General features: G+C 40.6%; 1 protein-coding gene across 4 annotated transcripts in view; it reads left to right on the top strand.

The window, feature by feature from the left end:
- The window catches only part of LOC119656653 (tyrosine-protein phosphatase 10D), a 177364-nt gene extending 158000 nt beyond the window's left edge, over window positions 1-19364 (top strand). For 2 of the 4 annotated variants that reach the window (XM_038063121.1, XM_038063120.1), the window contains 7 exons: window positions 3817-4914; window positions 4979-6528; window positions 6679-6985; window positions 9897-10579; window positions 10642-10900; window positions 10957-11085; window positions 19079-19364. In XM_038063121.1, coding sequence (XP_037919049.1) covers window positions 3817-4914; window positions 4979-6528; window positions 6679-6985; window positions 9897-10579; window positions 10642-10900; window positions 10957-11085; window positions 19079-19110 — 4058 coding nt within the window. In that variant the 3' untranslated portion in view covers window positions 19111-19364. Of the gene's footprint in view, window positions 1-3816; window positions 4915-4978; window positions 6529-6678; window positions 6986-9896; window positions 10580-10641; window positions 10901-10956; window positions 11086-11873; window positions 12230-19078 lie in introns of those variants that run through there. The other 2 variants (XM_038063119.1, XM_038063118.1) reach the window with 1 other exon arrangement.
- Window positions 19365-25440: the final 6076 nt, after the last annotated feature.

Here is a 25440-nt window from a genome sequence, read left to right as displayed (position 1 = left end):
TTCTCTTTGGAAATCGAAAGCCATTTGGTCAAGGTCCATCACCCAGTGAGGGAGGAAACAGATGTCATCAACGTATTCGAGGTGTTTGAGGAGATGTCATCGTCCAGATCTGCAGTAACTGCAGGTGAAACGATAAATAATTCTGCGGGAAGACCGTCAAGCCCAACGGCTTTGCTTCGGTTGAGTGCATTGATGGCCGAAATGATTTTTCCTCTGCTTAGAGGAACAGTTCGTATCCGCATATTACGGTGACTAGCCATTTCATCCACCAGAGGAGGAACATCACCGAATGTGATACGGTTAAGGACTGTGGTGAAGTTTTCTTTCCACCTCTTCAGTTGTTCATTATCGTGGATGAGAAATCGACCGTTAACGTCCTTGATAGGGTCATTGAATTATTTGCGAGCTCTGAAATCATTGCGACCTGCGACATCTTCCACTTCCATGACCAGCGCAATAGCACGGCGTACGCTACACTGAACTTCTCGGGATTTCGCTCGGTATCGTAGTTCGAGCACGTCACCCCCGCCATCACTCACTGCGGTCAGTAGAGCCTTCAATCCCTTCCGTTCATCGATCCGATTTCACGACTCTGCAGTCATCCAGATATTATGATGCCCTTTCGGGAGGTGGCCGACGACCTGTGCAGCACCCGAGAAAAGAGCATTTTTGATGGTGGCCCAATGCTCATCGATATTCTCAAGCGCGCTTCTCAGTAGATCTGCCGTTCGATCAACAATATAGCTCTCCCATTGTCGAGCGACAGCTAGGGCGAGAAGTGGCGGATGCAACACGCAAACGAACGTAAGTGACCATCAGATGGTGGACCCTTTCGAGGCCGATGTCAGTGCTTCTTTTGTTACGCACATCAAGACGATAACTCTTACATCTACTGCTGATCGTGTAGTGGTCGGTCTGATTCCTCGTAAGTCGTCGGTGATTTGAAACCCAACAACAATGCTTCACCGAAATACCTAGCAACAGGTTTTTCACCGCATTGAGTAACGTGTCTTTTATCGATTCATATCTTACTTTCTAATGAAGAAGGAGATGAGGTTATAAGGAGCATCCAGAGTGGTCGAAGACGACTAAAAGAGAAAAGTTATCCCGGAAATATAAAAAGATGGTGAAATTGGCCGTGAAGTCCGTGCTTGCATGTCTCTGGAAATGTAGGGGGTCCTTTGAGCACTTCGATTCCTCACCTATTCGGGAGCCCACAACCACAGCAAAGCTTTGGGATGCTTTTAGCAGTGTTTAAACATATGTCCAATCTGCCGACAATTCCAGCAGACCAAATCTAAATCCAAAACTTGGTTCTTAGACTGAGGATTTCCTGAGATGCGCTTCATGATCACCTCCTCTCCAGATTCTATGCTATGCAATTGGCTTGAGAACCTGCTTGAAAGCTTAACTGTGCTGTACTAATTAATGCAGCTCGCGAACCGTGCCAACCGGAAAATAGAGAAGTTACCTCTAAACATCGGGTCTCAGCCCACGACGTAGCACCCTACCAATTTATCTTCCATTAAGAAATTTTTTGACCTATCGGCTAGCGAAGGCACAGATTTATAGTACCTCTCAAAATCTTTCGATGGATCTTGCGAGCGGACTCGTTTCAGTTGAAGGATATTGTCCTGTAGTGAGTCCTTAACGGCTGGCAAAAAGACTCACGAAAAGAAGTCCACTCAATTCGTTCAACAGACTTGTCTGACATTATCGGTGAACAGTCTTAACTTGATCTTGGTGTTGAGATAACTGCATTTCCATATTTTAGACAAGGCAGGGAGGGCGGATCTAGCGCGTCAAGCGATATCAAATTCGATGACACCGCCGGCAGAAACGACGCTTCCTAGATATACATACAGTTGAAAGAGTAATTAATTAATAAAGGCTTCGTGTATCTTCTGCATGATGAGTCTTCCTCTCCGGCAGCCTGGTAGCCATTTAAGGTTTGGACTCAATGGCAACATCCTCCAGGCTGATGGAGCTGTGCAGTAACTTTTCTCCGTGGCTGGCCAGGTAAGGCTTTCTGATTGACAGCCTCTCGATAACTGTGTAGAGGGAATCTACTTGTACTACTTAATAGCCGTTGATTTCAGATGGCGCAGACTCACCACCTGCGCCAAGTCGAGGAGAATTTGGCTCTTCTGTAACAAGAACTGATCGCATGAGCTGTTGAGTCAGATGGATGGAAATGCGTACGAGATGACAGCGGTTTGCACGGTAGACCCAGCATACCATAATATTTTCATTATCGAAACGCTTCTTTGGGGAAATCAAAGTGGTCCATGCGTGCAGGGTAAGGGAGCTGGTATACTTTGTAAATACTAGCGGCTGTATTCTGCGTCGCTTGCTCTTTCCATAGCGTTCATGATCTTAGGACTAGTCACATGTAAGTACACAGCAGACCGAAATCTCCATGTAGGGTTGAATGTGTCAAGGCCTTCATGCTCTTATTCCGCAGTTTGTTGATTGATGGACAAAGATGTTGTTATGCTTTTAAATACCAGCTCCCAGGATGCCATAATTGTATAGACATGATCCGCTGACATGGTATGTATTAAGCAGTCATCGTCCGATTCGTCAGAATCCTACATATAGTCCAGTGCGAATCTGTCGTTATGTTCGTAATAGCTCGCGAATCTGGACCTATCGTCAAGGCCGTAAAAATTAAGGTTTCGTCCATCATCATGTCTATAAACATTACCTCGTCTATTTATTCATTCATTTTAGTCTTCACACGGTTGGTGAATCAATCGTGATGTTTTGCTAGAGGATTCAATTTACAATTCACTGAATTCATTCGATTCATTGAAAAACTCAACTTGTGAAAACTAAGATTGCAGCGTACTGGCTTGATGAGTGATCAGTTGTAGACAGGATCCTTGCTAACTTCCACTATTTTTCCATACATTCAAAGTGGCCGAATTACCATTTCATTCTACATTCTCTGGGTTGGAATTAACGTATGTCTGTATTCATTTTTGTGTTGTCCCGCTGCTGTTATGATAATGAAACCGAAACTTTCGAAAGGGGGGAAATAATAATAAATAGGATGTGTGTTTCAGGTGGGGGAGATGCAAAGCCTCTGAGGTGGTCCAGTGCACTCGAGTAAGCAGGATTCTTTAATGTTGAGATCTCCCATTCATACTTTCATGTCCTTCAAGCCTAGATAACAGCACTATTTAATTCAAAAAGAGAAAAATTTTCCATCTCAGCAGTTTGTGTCCAGCGAATTCATGAGACTACTAAACAGGTCTGTGAGTAAGTGTCGAAACTAAATAATGTGGATGACTGGAAAAGGCAAGCATTAAGTAGATTCAGTCGTCTATCCATCTGAAAATGAACAACACCCTAAATGGAAAAGGATACTACACAGGCTCACTCTTAAATCTAGATATTCTATAAAAACTGACATAAAAACCTCTCATAAAAATCAACCAATTTGCACGAGGCTTTCATATTATATACAGCGAGATAAAAAGCAAATCATCTGTTGATCCTCGTTTCCTAAAAAAAATTAGGTTGAAAAAAATAAATTTTACGATATTTTCTTGTTATGCATGTGTCGACAGTAATGCGGTTTGTGTTTCGTAGACAGCTAACAATATTGTTTCCTTTTTGTGCATGTACTTCCGTTCAAACGTATTGCTTCGTACATTTTTCATCTTATCATCAAACATCTCAATATAATTTGAGAGTATCTATAATAATCATATATTGTTTATAAAATTTCATAGTGCACCTTAATAACACTAAAAGCAAATTTTATCATTCAATATTTGTCACTTATTTGTCTTCACCTGCATTTCACAGAGCCTAATACCCCCGGAAAATTCATCGTATGGTTCCGAAACGAGACAACATTGCTCGTATTATGGCAACCGCCATATCCGGCTGGGATATACACTCATTACAAAGTATCTATTGAACCACCCGATGCTTTAGAAAGTGTCCTTTACGTTGAGAAAGAGGGTGAGCCGCCTGGTCCAGCACAAGCAGCATTTAAAGGGTTGGTCCCCGGTCGAGCGTACAACATATCAGTACAAACAATGTCGGAGGATGAAATATCCTTACCAACGACAGCAACATATCGAACGGTCCCTCTACGTCCTATGAATGTTACTTTCGACAAGGATTCTATAACATCAAATTCATTTAAAGTCATGTGGGAAGCACCTAAAGGAATAAGTGAATTTGATAAATATCAAATATCCTTGTCGACGTCTCGCCGGCAACAGACTGTTCAGAGGACGGGTGAACCCATAGAATGGCTCGAATTCAAAGAAGGCTTAGAGCCGGGAAAAACATATCAAGTAGTTGTTAAAACAGTTTCCGGGAAGGTAACATCTTGGCCAGCAACTGGTGATGTCACATTAAAGCCATTGCCGGTCATAAATCTTCGATCAACGACGGACGATAAATCTGGTATTATGACAATTAGTTGGGAACCGGATCCGGCCAGCACCCAAGAGGAATACAAAATCAGCTATCATGAGGTGGAAACATATAATGGAGACTCAAGTACGATGAACACCGAATTTACACGTTATATCATGGAGAGCTTATTACCTGGTCGGAATTATTCTTTGACTGTTCAGGCAATTTCCAAAACGATGGAATCAAATGAAACGACTATCTCTGTCGTTACTCGCCCTTCGTCTCCTATCATTGAAGACCTGAAGTCAATCAAAGAAGGGTTGAATATTAGCTGGAAAAGTGATGTTAACTCCAGGCAGGAAAAATATGAGATCTTGTACTCGAGAAACGGTACAGATGAAGTCAAGACAATTTTAACAACGGAATCCAGACTGGTTTTGAAAAATCTATTTCCCGGAGCTGGCTATGAAGTAAAAGTGTTTGCTGTAAGTCATGGGCTAAGAAGTGAACCACATGCATATTTCCAAGCAGTTTGTAAGTGCTCAATTTTGATTCTTTTAAACTCACAGTTGTAATAAAAAACCTCCTATAATTTCAGTTCCCAATCCGCCACGTGGTATGACTATTGAAAAAGTTACCAGTAATTCAGTAACAGTTCATTGGATGCCTCCACATCGTAGCGAATTCTCTGAATATTCAATTCGGTATCGAACTGAAAGTGAAAATCAGTGGATTCGTCTTCCATCTGTTCGTTCGAACGAAGCCGATGTTACCGATATGACTCCCGGAGAGAAATACACGATTCAAGTCAATACAGTCAGTTATGGAGTTGAAAGTGTTACTCCCCAGCAAGTGAATCAAACCGTCCGTCCAAATCCAGTTTCAAATATATTTTTACTTGTTGATTCGACGAATATTACTCTGGAATGGCCTCGACCAGAAGGTCGTGTTGAAACTTATGTGCTTAGATGGTGGCCGACCGATAACCCTTCAAAGATACATATGAAGAACGTATCAGAGCTACACATACCGCCTATCATATCTTCAGATGGAAACAGTAAAACAGGTGATGAGCCTCAGACAGTGAGGGTACTAATCGGAGAACTCATGCCGGGCGTTCAGTATAAATTCGATATTCACACAATATCATATGGACTGGCTAGTGATACAACACATTTATCAACCAGAACAATGCCCTTGATACAATCAGAAGTCCTTGTGGTGAATAGTCTCCATGAACGTGACACCGTCACATTGAGCTATACACCAACTCCTCAAACAGTTTCGAAATTTGACATCTACAGGTTCTCTCTGGGAGATCCAGACATTCCAGATAAAGAAAAATTCGCCAACGATACCGATAGAAAAGTAACCTTCACAGGACTAATTCCCGGACGACTATACAACATTACAGTATGGACAGTGAGTGGTGGTGTGGCCAGCCTTCCTATACAAAGGCAAGACAGATTGTATCCAGAACCAATTACTCAACTCAATGCAACCCGAATCACCGATGAAGAAATCACTTTAAAATGGGATATACCCAAAGGAGAATATAATGCTTTTGAAGTGCAGTACCTAAAAACTGACTCATATTACGTTCAAAACCTAACAGTTTACGATAACATAACAATCACAGATTTAAAACCACATAGAAATTATACATTCACTGTGGTCGTTCGTTCCGGAACAGAATCGAGCGTACTCCGAAGTAGTTCACCTGTGTCTGCTAGTTTCACTACCAAAGAATCAGTTCCCGGTCGTGTTGATCGTTTCGAACCCGTCGATATTCAGCCTAGCGAAATTACATTCGAATGGGCGCTCCCACCAAGCGAACAAAATGGAATTATCCGTCAGTTCTCGATTACTTATGGATTAGAAGGATCATCTCATACACAAGTTAGAGATTTCAAGGCCAGTGAATCCCGCGGCATTATTAAAAACTTATTACCAGGAAAAACTTACATTTTCCGAATACAAGCAAAGACAGTGATTGGTTTTGGTCCTGAAACAATATGGAAACAAAAGATGCCAATTTTAGCCCCACCAAAACCAGCCACCCAAGTAGTGCCAACAGAAGTTTACCGAAGCTCGTCAACAATTCAAATTCGATTCCGGAAGAATTATTTCACAGATCAAAATGGAGCGGTAAGTTTTTTGGTTCATCTTGTGTATTTGAGGTGGGGGAGAGACATGGCCTCTGAGCACTCAGACCATATAATCAATGTCCATCTTTATCTAAAAGTTACCATTTATGTATGCGAATCTAACACTTATCTTCTTTCTATATTTTTGCAGGTCATTATGTATACTATCATTGTTGCCGAAGACGACACGAAGAATGCATCTGGATTGGAAATGCCTAGTTGGCGCGATGTTCAAGCATATAGTGTATGGCCTCCGTATCAAGTTATTGAGCCGTACTATCCATTCAAGAACAGTTCAGTTGAGGACTTCACGATCGGAGCGGAAAATTGTGATACACGGCAAACTGGATATTGCAACGGGGCGCTGAAATCTGGAACCACATATAGAGTGAAAGTGCGAGCGTTTACAGCACCAGATAAATTTACTGACACTGCATATAGTTTTCCAATTCAAACCGGTAAGTGAATTTTTCGACTCTAAATCTCTATTTACACTAAGGAAATTATGTAGCTTTTTAGTAGAAAACTAGAACGACCATGGGTCGTTCGTTCATTAAACATCTAAAAGATTACAATTCCATTATGCATATTATCTTGCTCCACTGAACTCAAGAGGAAATTTGAAATAAGGATTGAAAGCAATGAGAAGGCTTGATAAATTTGGCTATATTCGGTGAAAGAAAATTTAGCACCTCTCTACAGTTCCCAACTTCCTGTTGAATTCCGTGTGAACCGGTACAGTCGTTTCTGAGAAAAGTGCGTGTGACAGACAGACGGACAGTTTTCAACAAAACCTTAAAACCTTAAAAAGTGCGAATAACAAAATTATAAACTCCTCTTGTCAAGGATCAGATCGCGATTGAGTTGTATTTTCTTCTTGTACACCAGATCAGCAGAGCTGGCAGCAAACTCCTCTCCGTTGGCAGTAGGGAGGCCAAGCAAAACCAAAGGCAAGACCTGCGATTAGGACTGATCGTCACGAGCCATATTATCGGCCTTCAACGTTCAATAATCACGCTCAAGCATTCCATTGGACTGCGGATGGCATGCGGTTGTTGCGTTTGGAACCGAGCAGCTTTCCGAGCTCCGAGAAGAGAGTAGATTCGAATTGCATGACACCAAAGCGCGTAATCCATTCTCGGCAGAAGGCACCAGCACCTGACTGTATTGTTATGTCCTTCAGACGTATTGCCTCAAACTATCGCGTAGACAAATCAATGATCGTGAGGCAGACGTAGGAGTCTCGCAGAGGGCCCACAATGTCGAAATGAATAGTGTTGAAGCGCTTTGTTAACCTATGAAATGCACCTACTTCCTTCTTTACATGATTAGTGACTTTAAACTTCTAGCATGCGATTAAGACTCTAGCCCAAAAATTAAAGTCCTTGTTTATGGATGGCTAGCAAAATCTGTAAGCGACTAGACGGTTCGTTGTCCGAATACGAGGGTGTGCAAGGTAGTGAGCAAAATACTCCCATACGAAAAGCGACCGTAATATATGGCCTAGATCCCTTTTCGGAGATCGCGCAGCAAATAGAGGAAGATGAAAAGAAGATAGAAAACTACTTGAACGTGTATTTGGAGTCCGACTGTTGGCTCTCTACCCTTCTGTCCCACAGCGATTGTCAAAAAATTGATTGAAGCTGGGATGCTGATCTCTGAAATCAGAGACAAAGTGTCGGCAACCAAATTGCTTTTACCGGACGCATGTTGAATGTCTGAAGTAAATGTGTTTTTGGAGGTGAGGTGCCGAAGGAGCAGTTTGTTGGTCTTTTGCGCTTTAGTTCATCTTCTGATTAAGAGACTACTGCAAGAAAGATGCTGACATCAGCCTCGAGCAAGATCAGATGGTCGCCTGCCTTCGCTTGCGTATTGCGTCTGTATCTGGTTGTTCAGCGCCCCTACGGAACGTGGTTGACTGCGGAAACTTGGGAGCAGATAGAGGAGCGCAGAGTACTAAAGGTCCTTACTGCCGCTGCAAGTAGGGACGAACGTGATGCACTTGAGCTCTGGCACCGGGGTAAATCTTGGGAAGTTTAACGCAGTATGCACAGTAACAAAATACAACTTGTTTTTATGTTGGGCAAGGAGGCATAATCTGCCATGAACGGTAATGATTTCGCTACCATATTTGTTAGGTGGTCGGAAATCTTTCGATGGTCCTATAGAGGATGTTAACGGACGACTCCTCCTCTACTATGCCAAGCGACTTAAGAGATGGAGAATATTTCACCCCGTTCTCAACCGTATAACATCTGTTGAAGTTCCACCTATAAAGGATGAAATGGCTAGTCACTGGAATATGCGGATACAACGTCTCTCCTCCAGACAAAAGTGAAATCATCTTGGCAATCAATGGACCCAACTGGAGTAAGGCCGTTGGGCTGATCGGTTTCCCTGCCGTTTGCTAAGTAGAAGGGACACTCCAGAGAAATTAATAGCTATAATCAGACCAACAAATGACGACACAAAATGTCATGTGTTACATTAAAGTAAAGTCTCTGAGGAAGTTGGGAAAGAAGGAGAGTCTGAACTGAAGATAAACATCAACAAAATCAGGGTTCTCAGTCCGACGGACTACCGTAGTTTTTTTAAACCTAATCAAGAAGAGCCTTAAAATCATAGTGAGAGTACTAGTTGGTCATTGTAAGCTAAATTACGACTTGGACAAGCTATAAATATGTATAACACTGTAACCATTACGGGGCACAATAGGTCTTCTAGGAAGCAGCGCCGCTTCCCTTAATCATTATTTATTGATAAGGCAGAGTGGACATGTTTCACCCACCAATGAATAGTTCCCGCATGAACCTATACTACAGTTCAGAAAAATATTAATACAAGCATGTAGTAGTTAAAAATGATGATGGAGGTTGAATATGTATTTTGTTTCTTTTGTGTTCAGTCATAATCCGAAAAATATAACCCCTAGACACGACAAAACAACATCATGTACATTGTGAAAAAGAGAAAGAATTGGCGATTACGGCAGCATGCACCACATCATTCATTAACACGGAGTATTCAGAACACTTAAATTTTCCTGGCATCCCAAGTTTCTAGCCAAATTCCGATTGATTGCATGTACATATTCAGAATGGTCCTTGAGGGCTGATAATTTTCTACGGTTTGCAGCGTTTCAAATTTCCTCCAAGCTCAGTGATTTTGCTCATTATTCAATTCAATAGGAACAAAGCATTAATCCACTTGAATGTAAGTTTATTATAAGCATGTTTTCTTAAAATTTATGTCTTGCAATAGTTGGTCTGCTTTCGGTTGGTGAGTACCAGTGCCTTTTCATAGCTGCCCACGAATACATTTTCTATTGACTAAATCTAATCCATGCCGCTAAATGAATTTCATTTCCAGATCAAGACAATACATCATTGATAGTGGCCATCACGGTCCCGCTGCTGCTCATACTTGTTCTATTTGTGACAATAATACTACTAAGACGACGGCGAAATAGTGGCCGAAAAACTGCAAAAGAATCTCGAACGAATGATAACATGTCACTGCCGGATAGTGTGATCGAGACGAATCGGCCGATACAAATCAAACTTTTCGCGGATCATTACAGGATGATGTCGGCCGATTCCGACTTTAGATTCAGTGAAGAATTCGAAGAGTTGAAACATGTCGGCCGAGATCAACCATGTACATTTGCTGATTTACCATGTAATCGACCGAAAAATCGTTTCACCAACATTCTACCGTACGATCATTCGAGGTTTAAGCTACAACCTGTGGATGACGACGAAGGATCAGATTATATAAATGCCAATTACGTTCCCGGACACAATTCTCCGCGAGAATTCATCGTTACTCAGGGTCCTTTACATTCAACCCGCGATGATTTCTGGCGGATGTGTTGGGAAAGTAATTCGCGAGCTATTGTCATGCTAACAAGATGCTTTGAAAAGGGACGAGAAAAGTGCGATCACTATTGGCCGCACGATACAGTGCCCGTATTTTATGGTGATATTAAAGTTCAAATACTCAATGATAGTCATTATCCGGATTGGGTGATAACTGAATTCATGATGTGCAGAGTAAGTGATTCACAAAGATTTTTTCAATCGGGGATCTGCCATTTCTGTTTTTTTTTTTTCAGGGTAACGAACAACGTGTCATTCGACACTTCCACTTCACAACATGGCCGGATTTCGGTGTGCCAAACCCTCCACAAACATTAGCACGTTTCGTACGTGCCTTCAGGGAGCGAGTGGGGCCTGATCAACGGCCAATAGTGGTTCATTGTAGCGCTGGAGTAGGACGTTCTGGCACATTCATCACATTAGACAGAATTCTGCAACAGATACAAGTAGCCGATTACGTCGACATATTTGGTATTGTTTGGGCTATGAGGAAAGGTAAGGGTTGAGTATTGAAAATTTCATCAGTTTATAACTTGGATCTTGCTTCGCAGAACGTGTTTGGATGGTGCAAACAGAACAACAATATATTTGCATACATCAATGCTTATTAGCCGTCCTGGAAGGAAAGGAGAATGTAGTCGGTCCTCCGAGGGAAATTCACGATAACCAAGGATATGAAGGTGGGTATCCAGTCTTGAATTCAACATGTTGATAACTGTTTTATTACAATCAGTAGTTAACCAATGAGATAGCTGGACATGATAGTTCGGTGAAATGATTGCTAGGATAGAGAATAATCGATGTCATTTAGAATGCAAAATTTTCTGAAACGATTAAATTTTCCTTCCCAAGAATAATCATTACGGCTTGTAATCGAAGGCTTAGTAGTCGTTGATCGTATGGTTTTGACTTAGACTAATCCCAAAAAAGGTCGCTGTTTGGGCGTATCTAATATGTTTGATTGTTCCCTATTCTAGTTGCTAACAAATAACAGAAAATTCTAACAATGAAACTTAGATATTGCTTGGGTTATCTAAAACTAATTTTCACGGCTTCGGTTGCTTTCTAAAAGTAATAGCTTTGGCCTTTTCTGGAAGTGAAATCATTGAAATGCGAAATATTTATTAATAACAATAAAGCGATATTTTTTACAGAGAACCGTCATTAAAGTTCAACCGATCCTCACGTCCAGAAATGGGTTAGATCTAGTGCGATTTCGACATTCCAATCTTTTGAAATTTCTCTAATAATCAAAAATATATTTTCTCTTTCATTTTGTGCACACACATATAAATCACTTGCTAACATTTTCGATGGAAAATACGGCGCTTACAAAATGAAAAACATCCACGAAATTTATACAATATAATGTCTCTGTTCTGACCAACTTGAATTAATTAACTATTGCCGCAATTGCACAACTAATACAACTTTCTGGTGATGGTTTCCTTATCCAAATGATTAACAGAGAGACAATCAATCACAATGAATGGTGATGTGATTGGTGTAGACGATGAATATCAGCCGATTATTGATGAAGATCAATTAAATCAGTGGAGGGATGAAAGATGACCCGAACTCAACGAGATCGATAACAACAACATCGTTATTGTTCTCGTTGGCGATAAGCAAGAATGCAACAAGAGTTCAGGGGGAGAAGAGCAAGAACTAGATGAATCTCAGGAAAATACGAATAATCCTCAACATGATCACTGCCAAAATGAATCACAAACGCTACAGCAATCGCAACAAATATTTGACGAACAACAACTATCAGAGAACGAAGATCAACAGCCAAATAATATTAGTCATAGTTCTTCTAAATGTGATATGAGAAATAGTTGTAGTCGTGATTTAGTATACTCCACTAGCTTTAATTACGATAGTAGTAATAATGCCTGTGATGACCACAACGGTGTCGTTATCATCGATAATAACGATGTGAACTACGACGATGACTTCGACACAAACTCAAATTTGGAGGCTATAAATGCTGATGATAGTGGTGGTGGAAGCTATGAGGACTCGAATCCAATGCAAGGTAGCCAAAGGAATAGCTTGGAAAAAGACGACTATGACGATGAAGAAGACGAAATCGACGTAATTAGTACAGATGTTAGTTGTTACGACCAAGTGATGATCAATAACCGTCATGCGGATGAAGGAATAATTGTAATTGCCGATGATCTTTTCAAAATTAACAATGGTGACGGGATCTACACTAATCCCTTTGTTGGTTGGTAGATATGTATATTTTATTCTAGTAGTTATGTAGATTCAATCCTAACATTTATATATTTTATGACTAAAGTTGTTTTCATTTTATTTATTTACGGTTTGAATGAATTACGTTCAATTTTTAAAAAAAAGTGTCAGCTCCAGGGTAGAAACAATGGGCGCTATTATTTATGATCTAAATAAACGCCTACCAAATATTAGGGTCTTATATGTACCTATATATTTGTTGGTTAAAGGTGTATCGAAAATATCATCAAGAGCTTAAATATCTCTTCTATTTTATTAACATTTTGTTACTAGCAACAGAGATTTGAAGGATAAACTAAATACTAAACTCAGACAAAAATGGCAATTCACTACAAAATTGTGAACTGTCGGCAATAGTAAAGGCCAGCTATCCTTCTTTAGTTGTTATTAACATGCAATTAAAATAATTGTGTGATGGGCGAATCATTTTGTTCTCACCTCTAAAAAGTTTCTGTTTTTAACTTTAACTCCTTTTTAAAGTTTTGTGTAAACACAAAACTGTCTGTTTTTTTGCCGATGGAAAGTGGCAAGCTTCAAAAGCTACCGCAGGCTCCTGCCACACGGTTATGTGTGACTCTTACCCACTAAAACCACCTCCTTCTCCTTCCACTCTCCCCACGAGACTCCCATTTGGTATTACATCGTGGGATGGATCAGAATTTATTCTACGCTCATGTTAATATTCATCTTTCTCTCGCATTCATTCTTCCGGATGACTTCTTCCTTCCTAAGCTTGTTTCCGACGGCTGCACTCACCTTTTCGACTTCGGTCCATATCCCCTTTGCTTTCATCATAACTTCCATTATATTTTCGGGTGTAAAGTGCTCCCCGGCTGTAGCTACATAAGAATGTACCCCTTTGGGCTTCGAATCTGGGGCAAGGAAAAAAGACGTGTTCTGCGTCCTCTGCAATATTTGGGCAATATGGCGAATCATCACGCCGCTCAAGAATTGAGTTAGGTCAAAACCTACTTCGCCATGGGGTCACTCGATCCGTTTCCGGATATCCCATATAATTTTGTGAGTCCAGCGGCCTTTTTCTGACTCGTCCCACTTCTCTTGCCATTCCGCGACAGTTTCAGCTCGTGCGAACTGTCGCCGACGGGCAGGAGATTCTGCGGTGAGATACGTTCGATCGTAAAATCGTTGTATTTCTTTCGCCAGAATCTCAATCGGGACAATTCCTGCTATCACGCGAGCTGCTTCATTGAATATTGTTCTGTAAGCGCAACATGTTCGGAATACACTTATGCGATTTTCTTATTTACTATATTTTTCAGTGCATCTGCTCGTACTGGAGCTGTATACAGTAGGATCGAACTGACCACCTTCGAAATAAGGAGTCGACGGCTCGGCTTTGGGCACCTATATTTGGTAGCATTCTCGCAACCAGCGCTCCGATGTTATATGCCTTGGTTGCTGCACCCTCCACATGCAACCTGAAATTTAACCTCTGGTCAATCATTCCACCTAAGTACTTAAGTTGCAGGCTTGGAATGAATTGTTTGCGTTCCAACTTTGATCTTCATGGAAGTTCATTTTCTCCGCTTGGTAATAAGTGCTACTTCCGTGTTATGCTTTGCGAGCTGTAGACCAACATTCTCTAACCAGGATTTAAACTCATAGACTGCTTCATTTGCATAAAGCTCGACTTCTTTATACATCGTTATACATAATAATCCACAAGAGTGGCCCCAGGACAGACCCTTGTGGAACTCCGCATGTCGTTTGGTATGATTTCATTCCTTTATCTGATTCGCAGCACAGAATCCTATCGATTAGAAAGTCGGCAACGATGCACACCAGGTACTTCGCCACGCCTAAGTTGATTAGGAACTCAAGTATCTTGCTCCATCTCGCGGAATTGAAGGCATTTGCAACATTTGCCCTCGTCAAGTACGGTCTTAGCTGTGTTAGCTACTAGGACAAGTGCATCCGTTGTAGACCTACTCTTTTGAAAACCGAACTGATTTTCGGAGAGACCGCCATCCTTTTCGGCAATTCTCGTCTATCTCGACAGTGGGAAGGTTAGCGTGGAAAAAGATCCGTTACTATTTCATTAAGCAGAGTAGGGCAACAAATCGGAGAGGAGCGTTTGCCTTTGACTTTCTATATTACTGTTTTATAAGCGCCGCCCCAGGTGTTCGTGTCAGCTTTCTCACACAGTTTGTCTGTCCCTCACACGCATTTTCCTCGGTGATGGTTATAGCGATTGACATCAAATTTGGTAGAAAGGTGAAATCTGTGAACGTTCGCGCATACAATGAGTTACATCTTCTTACGTCGAAATTAAGGGGGGTCTCCATACATGCAAAAGGGAGGTGTACATTTTTTTTTTCATCAAATATAGTCATGTGCGGTATCGAATTAAAGGTCTCGGTTAGTACTCTTCGGGTATTAGTTTTGACATTTGTTGGAAAGGTGGGGAGTGCGGGGGATTAAGACCAAGTGAAGCGAAGATCTAAATTCCGGATACTGGTAAAGGAGGATCCAGAACGGAAGCCAGCCTGATCTCTGTCTATTAGGCTCTAGGCTCTAAAAGTGTTTTTTTAGTGCGTTCCACGATTATTTTATCTCTAATTTCTGCGACGACATGAAGCATGCAGAAACCCCTGCAATTTTCGCACTGAAGCAGGATCTCAGACACTCAGCATTAACGAAGCGGAAGTAGATTCGGTGTCAGTCCGTATGCGTATGTTAAAATGACCTGCGATAAGAGGTGGAACTTCACCGAATGTTATATAATTAAGAATCGTGGTAAAATGGTCCTTCCATCTCTTCTGCTACTCATCATTGTGAATGAGAAGCCTACTCTTAACATCCCCCACGGGATCATCGAAAGGCTTATCACCTTAAAGTACGCATACAGTAACTGCGAGGGCCGGCTGATAAGTTTGCGGCCTAAGGACTTAATGAAAGAAGAGGATGGTGTTATACTTTTTATTTTTGAATGTAATCCCCGTCAAGTGAAATACACTTTTCACATCGTGAATATAATGACTTTATGGCACTGTCGTTGGAAAATTGTTCGTCCTCGTAGATCCTTTGAATTGGAAAAAAGGGAAAAGTCGCTAGGATGGGTGGTCGAGTTCAGTGAATCCCGTAGCTTTTAGAGTAGCCCTCGCAACCTGAACGGTGTGAACGGGCGCGTTGTCTTGCAGAAAAAAACACTCCCCGCGCCAACTTGCCACGTCTCTTCTTTCTTCTCACGTGCCCTACCGAGTAAATTAGCGTAGTACTTGCCGTTCATTGTAGTTCCTTTAGACAAGTAATCAATTAGTAAAATTCCCTCGTTGTCCCAGAAAATGGTAGCCATAAGCTTCGACGCCGAGTTTTCCATTTTGAATTTCTTTGGTGGGCTTTCTCCCTTTTTAAGGTTTTGTGTAAAACGAAACCTTATTAAAATCGATTTACTGTTTGTCTGTCCGTCACATGCATTTTTCTCGGAGTGAAGTGTGATACATCCTTTTACGTCAAATTTAAGGGGGGGTGGGCATACATGCAAAAGGGGGTGTAATTTTTTTTTCATCAAATGACTTGATGTGGGGTATCAAGTGAAAGGTCTTGGGTTAGTAATTTCCGAGGTCGGTCTTAGTTTTGACATTTGTCGGAAAGGTGGGAAGTACCGAGTGTTGAAAGTGATCTATTCTTTAACGGACCGATTGTCATAAACTACCCAATCGAAAAATCTGAAAAAAATCAAGAGGCTGCCACTAGGTGTTGCCTAGGCCCCGAAATACCCTTCATACTGATATCTGTTCAAATAAAGTTAATAATAGTACATTACTATTATTTTTTGTAATTGGCAGAAAAACCCACCTAAGTTCATTCTAGAATCACGAAATTTTGCAGCATCGTAGGCTAGAGAATAGAGCATGATGATTACTAACAAAGTTATAATATGTTAAAGTTGTCGCTTCTTTGCAAATTCAAGACTTTGAATGTCAATATTACGTGAAAGTGGATATTTTCACATAATGTATGCATATATTACGTGCTACATACTAATGGGGCAAATGCACACTCAAATCTCTTTATAAAGGAAATACACCAGTCACACAGTTGTAAATTTTGTCCAAATTACTCTGACACAATTCCAGAAAATCTTTACATCTCTCCAGTCGTCGTTGCTTGTCGAATGATGTGAGCATTCGCGGTACCCAACGTGCACTAATTTTTTTCATGTGCCAATTTTCATGCAAAATTTTTCCAACTCGTTCCTTGCTAATCTGCAGATCTTCCATTATCTGCTACAATTTAATTCTTCAATCGGCCAGTACTAATTGTTCGACTTTTTAACATTGTTTTCGGTGACTACTGTCACTGCACGACCCAGATGGGAGTTGTCTTCATAGGACTTCTTTCCTTGTTGAAATAGTCGAGCCTGCCATTATATGCGACGGAGCAAAAGCAAAATTTGTTTCGGCATATTTTCTATCTTAACAAGGGATTTGGTAAAAATGCGATGCTCCAATTTGCGAGAATTCAGAGTTTCCGTTGACATCGTGAGTTTGCTTGTACCAGGAATACTTACAAATGAACCAAATAAAGGAAAAAGAGTGGTATTTATACTAATAATGAGTCATGTAATTAGTATTATCAGTAACGAGATGATGAGTCATCGCTAATTACCTTAGGCCGCAAACTTATCAACCGCCCCTCGTACGTTACTGTAAACGGCAAGTTCGTCCTCTTTTACTAATGCAATGGTAAAATTTCTTTTATCATGACTTACTCCACGGCGCTCTTTACAATGACGGAACTCTAAAACGTCGCGTTCAGTCGCAACGATCGACAAAACTCTCAGTCTCGTAAGTCCATGAGTTGAATTTGAGGGGCGGCGCTTTGTTCCCATGTGAGCAGACGCAGTAACGAAAAGTGTGAACAGTGTGGCCCCGATGATCAGATGGTCACAGTTCTAGAATTCACAAACCTTTTACCGTTGTTCTTACGGTTACCAAGACCATGCTTCCTCCATCACATGCCTGAGCAAGGTGTCATCAGAGTCGGCTTTGGTATCCAGATCACTCATTACAATCACAATGTCACCTTTAAGAAGCCTCCTTTAAACTCTTTATCAGAAATTTAACAAAATGGTGATGTTCTTTAGTCTGGACCGAAATCTCAGTCAGATTCGTGTTCTCCGTCGTGGGGGTGCATCTGGCGCATTCACATCTGCTATCACTTGGCTTTCCAGAGTACACAATAAACATATCATCCTCAGTCTGTCTGGGCAGATAATCGCGAAAGGTTGAAGCTTCGGGCGAAATATATTGTTCCCTTCGTACAATTTATTGTCACTTCTTTAAACACGATTTCTTATGACCCCTACATATGCATATTTTGCAAATCAAATTTTCCAAACCAATTTTTTATTTCAAATTCAAAACAACTTTTTGAAAAAGTCTGAAAAGCCCATTATTTCGTTTCATTATTTGTTTTAAAGGACACTTTTATTCGGCCCGGGAAAAAATGCCATGCTCTATAAGCCTCATGATCTTTAGATTCAAAATCGAGAATGCGTCCAGACTTGAGGCTCCAATTGATTCCACAACTTGATGATCATTAACCTCTTCCTTCCCAAGAAATAAAAAAATAAATTGTGGCGATAATTACTTTCAGACACTTACCCGACGCAAGAAAGTCGGGAAACGCCTTAACCACTTCAAATACTGTTAGAGGATTAAATAGGGCGGTCATTCGATAAAAAAGTTACCCAGCTATACTAGAATCATAAACTAGCCCCAATTTATTCGCCTTTATTGCCTACTTTACCGTGATCACATTTCTAACTTCTGGACTTTGATATTCGATCGCATCCCGTTTCGTCGACGTCCAGGTTAATATTACATATAACATCATTTTGTTCGATGTTCTCCTCGTTTTCTGCTGAATGTCAGCCATTTTCACGTCTGGTTTAAGTTCACCTAGGGCCTATTTAGGCATAACCGGCGAGTATTGGACCCCTCTTAATGGGCTTGCTTGCTAGCTTGTGCAAACTAGATTATTTAGATATTAACTTTCAAAGCTTACGATTTTGTTCTCTTACAGTAGCTCTGAATATTCAAAACGATCTACATGTAGTTAATAAGCTGACACTTTCTTGTTTTCCTAAATTAAATTATAATCAATGATTGAAAATTTTCCCCACATCACATGGAGTGGTTAAAATATAGGAGCCTTATATTGGCTCTGACATGTTTAGGTCTGGGATGATTACTGCAATCTTTCTCGAATAATCATCTCCATGCGCCTTGAATTTTGATCACTCCATGTTTAGTGTTTCTTACTTTTCTATTAGAACAGATAGAAGTATTGTGGTACTATCGACATTTCATTTTTTTCCTGTGCATCACCAAAAAACAGCATCTAATTTTAGCAAATTAACCATCTCCATCTCTTTTTTAGACGACGAAGGAATCGCAGAGTCCGGAATGTAAGAGATTACAGAGCAATCGGAATGTATGAATGACGAGAATGCTTATGCAATAGCTTCTGATAAATTAAGGATTTTTTATTATGATTGATCACACTTTTTTAAAATTCACACCTTAACGGTAATTATTATTTTTATTTGTCTATATTTTATGATTATTACTTATTTTGGGTTGAGCAGCCGCTGTATATTTTAATTTCATGTATATTATATATTTGACTCGAATGATTATGTAATTAAAACTGTTTATTTAAATTATCTGAAATTGTTTCATTTGTTTCTGTCGTTTAATTTGTTAGTAGTGATTTCAGCAACGCAATATTGTACAGCACCAAATCGAAAATGTACATTGAACATGAATCCCGTCATGTAAATTTTACCCACAAGCGAGAACCCACAAATTCAAAGAAAATATCTGCATTAGCAAACCTCATATCCTATCGCATATAAACGTAATATATTTTTAAAGATATAAAGCATACAACGATCGATCATATTTGTAAAAGATACTCTCCCCATTTAGTCGTTTGTCTCATTGTCATTGTAAGTGGAATAGTGGAAAATGTTTAGATTTTTTTAGGTAGCACTTCGGTTTTGAAAGTAATAGATATTATTATGTACTGTCCTCGTATTTGTTGTTTCTTATATTTATACGTTGTAAGATTCCAACATACAAATATTATTGAAATAAAAAGATGAAATATGCCAATATCGTGTTTATATTCCTCAAATTCTAACAGTTAGATCAACTGCAAGCATGTGGGGTCATCACTTTATTCGATATTCTGCCCAGGCTCAAATACATTAACAACAAATGTTGCATGATAAGATGGAATAATTTAGACTCTGGATACGTAAGAGCGGACATAATTTGCGGGCACAACACAGTTGCGGTTTTGCAATTTCATGTTTTCCCATTCCTCAGTAATATTGCTCGATTTCTGGAGAAAATTCCTTGAACTCGGTACTTCATTAACTGTGCTCGGTTCCTCTGGTCGTGGACGCACCAAAATCCTTCAAAAGGCAATACCGAACCCGAAATTTACGAACTTGGCGATAATAAGGGAGGTATCACGGAAATACAGAAAGGGGATCTGATGCCAAAATGATGAATATATTTCATTTGTCATTTCATTTGTGAAATGTCGGTGCACAATTTTCGCAGGAAAGTGAAAAAAACATTAAGGAAAATAGCTGGGGGTAGAGCTCGAACGCAAGAAGTAAAAATCAAATGCGAAAACCTACGCGAGTTTACTTCACGGAGGATTATCTTTGTTGCACTAAAAGAACAATTCAGTCCAAAACCTACTCGTAACTTTTGCGATGCTGGAAATCGTACTGAGCAACGTAGAATGCGTGCCCACCTTACGAAGTGGAATATTAGGTTTGATTATCGACCTGGCATATTTCAGCTCCTCGTTGATGAGGGTGATAGTCTGGCGGGTGAGTGAGCACCACATCCACAGCCACCATCAGGCCACCTTCCTCAATATTAGAAACGGAGAAATCGACAATCGAAGATATTCCTGAATTTAAAAAAACTGGAATGATAGGCAGGTTCATTGGGGTCGTTGAAGAGGAAACATTTTTGGCGGCTCTAGAAAGGAGATCATGACCCAAAGAAAATGGCATTGGGAAAGATAAGTGAGCTGCATCAGAGTGTAACATTACATTACAACGGCCCCGACGGCGTTTGCACTACATCAGGAAACTAAACTACTACTTTGAGATCAGCAAGAAAACCTGGAATTCCAGGGGCTCGAAGAAGAATACGGGTATCTTTTAAGTAGTCATAAGAAACCATATGAAAAAGCAAACCAAATTGCTGTGCATTGAGACTTATACGAACCAATGGAACGTAGCTGAAAAGTTCTACTTTCTAAGCAGTGGAAAAAAGCTGGAGGTCAGTTAACGGTTCAATATGATGTCTTCTCGATTCCTTAAGTTACCGAGAAAAAAATTACGGCAAATGTGCAAACGTATTAGGGGTAGCAAGGCGTCAAGATTGGACGGTATCCCGAACAAAGCTTTCTAGTTGATTACTAAATTCTAGCTCGAGTTGTTCGCCTCCAACATTTTCTATCGTCGCGATAATTGCTGCAACGTTTCTGAGGGAAAAGGTATGACAGACAGACCGACGGACAGGCAACAAAACCTTAAAACCTCAAAACCCACAGGACTTCCCGAGATTCCCATACTCCTCCACTTCTGTTCTGTGCCAAGTGCTCTTAGGGTGATCCACTCGTCGGCCATCTTGGGAGAGTGGGTTCCATTGCATGGTGTAGCCAGTACAATTGTTACTCCTCGTTAATGTGTGACCTATCCACTTCCGCTTTCGCCTTCCAGACACAACGCGCCGACCAAGTTTCGCGTTTGCAATACCATTAGGCAAAGAGCTCGAGATCGAATTGGTTAAATATGGAGCCGACCAATTACACCAAGTGGTTCATCAACTGATGCTTAAAGTATCGGTCAGCGAAACAATGCCTGACGACTGGCAAAAGGGGGATATCACGCAGTGCAGCAATTATAGAGGTATCACGTTGCTGAGTACCATCTATAAGATATTCTCCTCTATCTTGCTTGACCGGATAGCCCCATACGCCCAGAACATCATTGGCCCATACCAAAGAGGCTTCATTCCAGGCAAATCAGTAGCAGTTGGAATATAGACATCAGTTGCACCATCTTTTCATCGACTTTAAAGCCGCCTATGACAGTATAGCTAGGGTAAAACTGTACACGGCCATTAGAGAATTCGGTATACCGACGAAATTAATAAGACTGACTGGGCTGATTCCAACCAATGTCCGAGACCAGATAAAAACAGCAGGATCAATTTCGAAACCATTCAACATCAACAACGGTCTAAGAAAAGGGGATGCCCTTTCATGCGTCCTCTTCAATCTGACCCTAGAGAAAGTGTTTCGCGATACAAATGTAAATGCGAGAGGCACCATTTTCATCCAGCCCACCCACCTACTGGCCTACGCTGACGATATTGACATTATGGGAAGGACAACCCGAGATGTTCAGTCTACCTTCATCCAGATCGAGCAGGTGGCGCGAGATCTCGGGCTGCACATTAATGAAGGCAAGACGAAGTATATGGTGGCAACGTCAGCGCCAAAACCGGAAGAACGAACAACATCAAATCACAATGGTCAAACGAAAACAATGAAGATAGGAGACTACAACTTTGAGACCGTTGAAAATTTCTCCTATCTAGGATCGAAAATCAGAACCGATAACAGCTATGATGATGAACAGGACGGAATTGATAAGACTGACTAGTCTGATCCTGACCAATGTGCGAGGCCGGATAAAAGCAGCAGAATCACTCTCGAGACCATTTGACATCAACAGCGGTCTACGAAAAGGGGATGTCCTATCATGCGTCCTCTTTAACCTGGCCTTCGAGAAAGTGATCCGTGATGATGAGGTAAATGCAAGAGGTACGATCCTCTTTAAGTCCACCCAACTACTGGTCTATGCTGACGATATCGACATCATGGGAAGGACGACCCGAGACGTACAAACTGCCTTCATCCAGATCGAGCAGGCGGTAATCGGCGCGAGATCTTGGGCTGCACATCAATGAAGGCAAGACAAAATATATCGTGGCAATGTCAGCACCGAAAACCAACCAACCAACAACATCAAACCGCACTGGTCAAACAGGAAGAATAAGGATAGGAGAATACAACTTTGAGACCGTTGATAATTTCTCCTATCTAGGGTCGATAACAGCTACGATGATGAAATCCGCGCATGATTGTTGGCAGCCAACAGAGCCTATTTGAGCTACAAAAACTGTTCCGCTCGAAACGTATCATCATCAAAGCTTTTACTGTACAAGACAACGATCTTGCCAGTCCTTATGCATTCCTTGGAGACTTGGGTTCTTGCAAGAAAAATTGCCAATTCTTGGTCGCGTTCGAGGGAAGAATCCTCCGCAGAATTTTTGGTCCCCTACATGAGGATGGACGATTCTGTAGCCTACATAACGACGAAATCTATGAGCGATACCATGACCGACAAGTTGCGGATAAAATCTGGCTGAATAGGTTACGGTGGGCGGGTCGTTTAATCCGAATGGATGAGGATGATCCAGCCCGGAAAGTCTATAAGGGCAATATCTATGGTAGAAAAAGAAGACGAGGCAGACCCTGCCTAAGATGGAGCGATGGCGTAGGTCAAGACGCCAGACAGCTTTTAGGAATATCGAATTGGTGGACCTCTTTACAAAATCGGGATGTCTGGACTTCCTTATTAAGGCAGGGCTAGACCGGATACCGGTTGTTGCGCCGTTGATGATGATGATGAGTAATATGGAATATTTATTTTATAAACGGTAAAATGGATAGATTCCAATATTTGCATATCTTAAAGCAAAATGTGAGGTAGTGTTGAGCTGAATATATAGAATGAATTTTCCTTCTATCAAGACGATGATCCCAAGCACATTTCATATGTTGCTGAAATGTGGCTTAACCGAAATTTCTGAAAACAGATTCGCAGTCACCAGATCTGAACCTTATTGAACACTTTTGGGAAGAATTGACACGAAAATCAAAGAAATTTAGATTTAAAAATGTAGAGTAGTTCAAAGAGACTATTAAGCAGGAGGAGGATAATATTTTCCTAGGATTTTGCGCAAATCTCGGAGGCGAAAATGCTTCAAAATACTGAAATCTTGTTTTCGAAGTGTTCGTCCGATTATTTGTTTAACTTGAATTTTTGCTTGTTTTGTTATCAGGTTTTTTTTATAGGGATATTTAATAAAAATCTATTAAGTTATATGCTGTTGAAAGGTCTGTTCATCGCCTAAAAGTTGCATATAAATTTTGAAAAAAAAGATTGATAATTTAGTACAAAAAATATTCGTTTGAACCACTGTACATGGTGGCAATGAAAAGAAACAACAAACAAAGAAACAACAGCAAATATCATTGGCCAACTGAGAACAAAAAAGATAGACAAAAACAACTTTGAAACCGTTGATAATTTCTCCTTATCTAGGGTCGAAAATCATAACCGATAACAGCTATGACGGCGCATAGTTTGTTGATAGCGAATAGAGCCTATTTCAGTTTACAAGAACTGTTCCGCTTGGAACATCTCACCATAGGATCAAAGTTTTTACCGTGCAAACCAAAAATCTTGTCAGGCTTCATTTACTCCTCGGAAGCTTGTGTTCTTAGCAAGAAAATTTGCAAACTCATAGTCGCGTTCTAGAGAAGAATCTTTCGAAGAACTTTGGGCCCCCTATGTTGCATTTACTCCACTCTGTCGACCCAAATGTAATAGGCTCTCCTGTCTCGTACATTCTGATTTCGTCATATTATATTTCTAGGAATCTTCCACAGTTGAACAGAGGAACTTGGATGAAGCCCAAGCTCGCTCCAGAAATATAAATGACCACAAAACACGAAAAAACATCGGAAGCCCGCTACAAAAGTATCATCTGCTCTTCCAAACGAAGCATTAGTGTATTTATAGCGTAAAAAGTTGTTAAAATAAAAAGGAATAAAACCACATATTTCGTTGTTTTTCTTATACGTACTGCGACATTCCCCACAATACTGATTTTTTTTTTTACTTTACAAGGCTATTGCATATTGTGATGAGGATGATCCAGCCCGGAAAGTCTATAAGGGCAACATCTATGGTAGAAAAAGAAGATGAGGCAAACCCTACCTAAGATGGAGCGATGGCGTAGGTCAGGATGCCAGAGAGCTTTTAGGGATATCGAATTGGTGGAAATCGGAGCAAAACCAAGATGTCCGGAGTTCCTTATTAAGGCAGGCCTAGACAGGATACCGGTTGTTGCGCCGTTGATGATGATTGCATATTGACGAAGTGCTTTGGCCTCATCTTTTGTCGAAAGACAAACTGACTCGTCATGATATATTTACATCAAAGCGTTCAAATAAAATCAACTCCCCCTATATATAGCTTCAAGTTAAATCACATAAATCTGACCGCGCTATGCTGGCCTGGCAGGATTTCTTGACATCCAGGAAAAATCTAAAATAACCACCTAAGTGTAATTATGCGGTGTTTCCAACGATTAATTATCTGAAATAATAAAAAACTTGTTCTTTCTCGTTGGTGTGGACATTTATTCTCGCAAATACCGATATCTCGGGAACCACTTGTTCCCTTCATCAACTTTAGCACTGATGAAGGGAACAAGTGGTTCCCGAAATATCGGTATTTGCAAGAATAAATATCCACACCAACGAAAAAGAAACAAGTTTTTTATTATTTCAGCTAAAACAACCAACCAAATACCTCAATCAAGATATTACTCATCTCATTTGAAATAAAA

Source organism: Hermetia illucens, chromosome 5, assembly GCF_905115235.1.
Source record: "Hermetia illucens chromosome 5, iHerIll2.2.curated.20191125, whole genome shotgun sequence".
NCBI lineage: Eukaryota > Metazoa > Arthropoda > Insecta > Diptera > Stratiomyidae > Hermetia > Hermetia illucens.
Note: the sequence above shows the minus strand (reverse complement) of the source record. Positions and strands in the feature narration are given on the sequence as shown.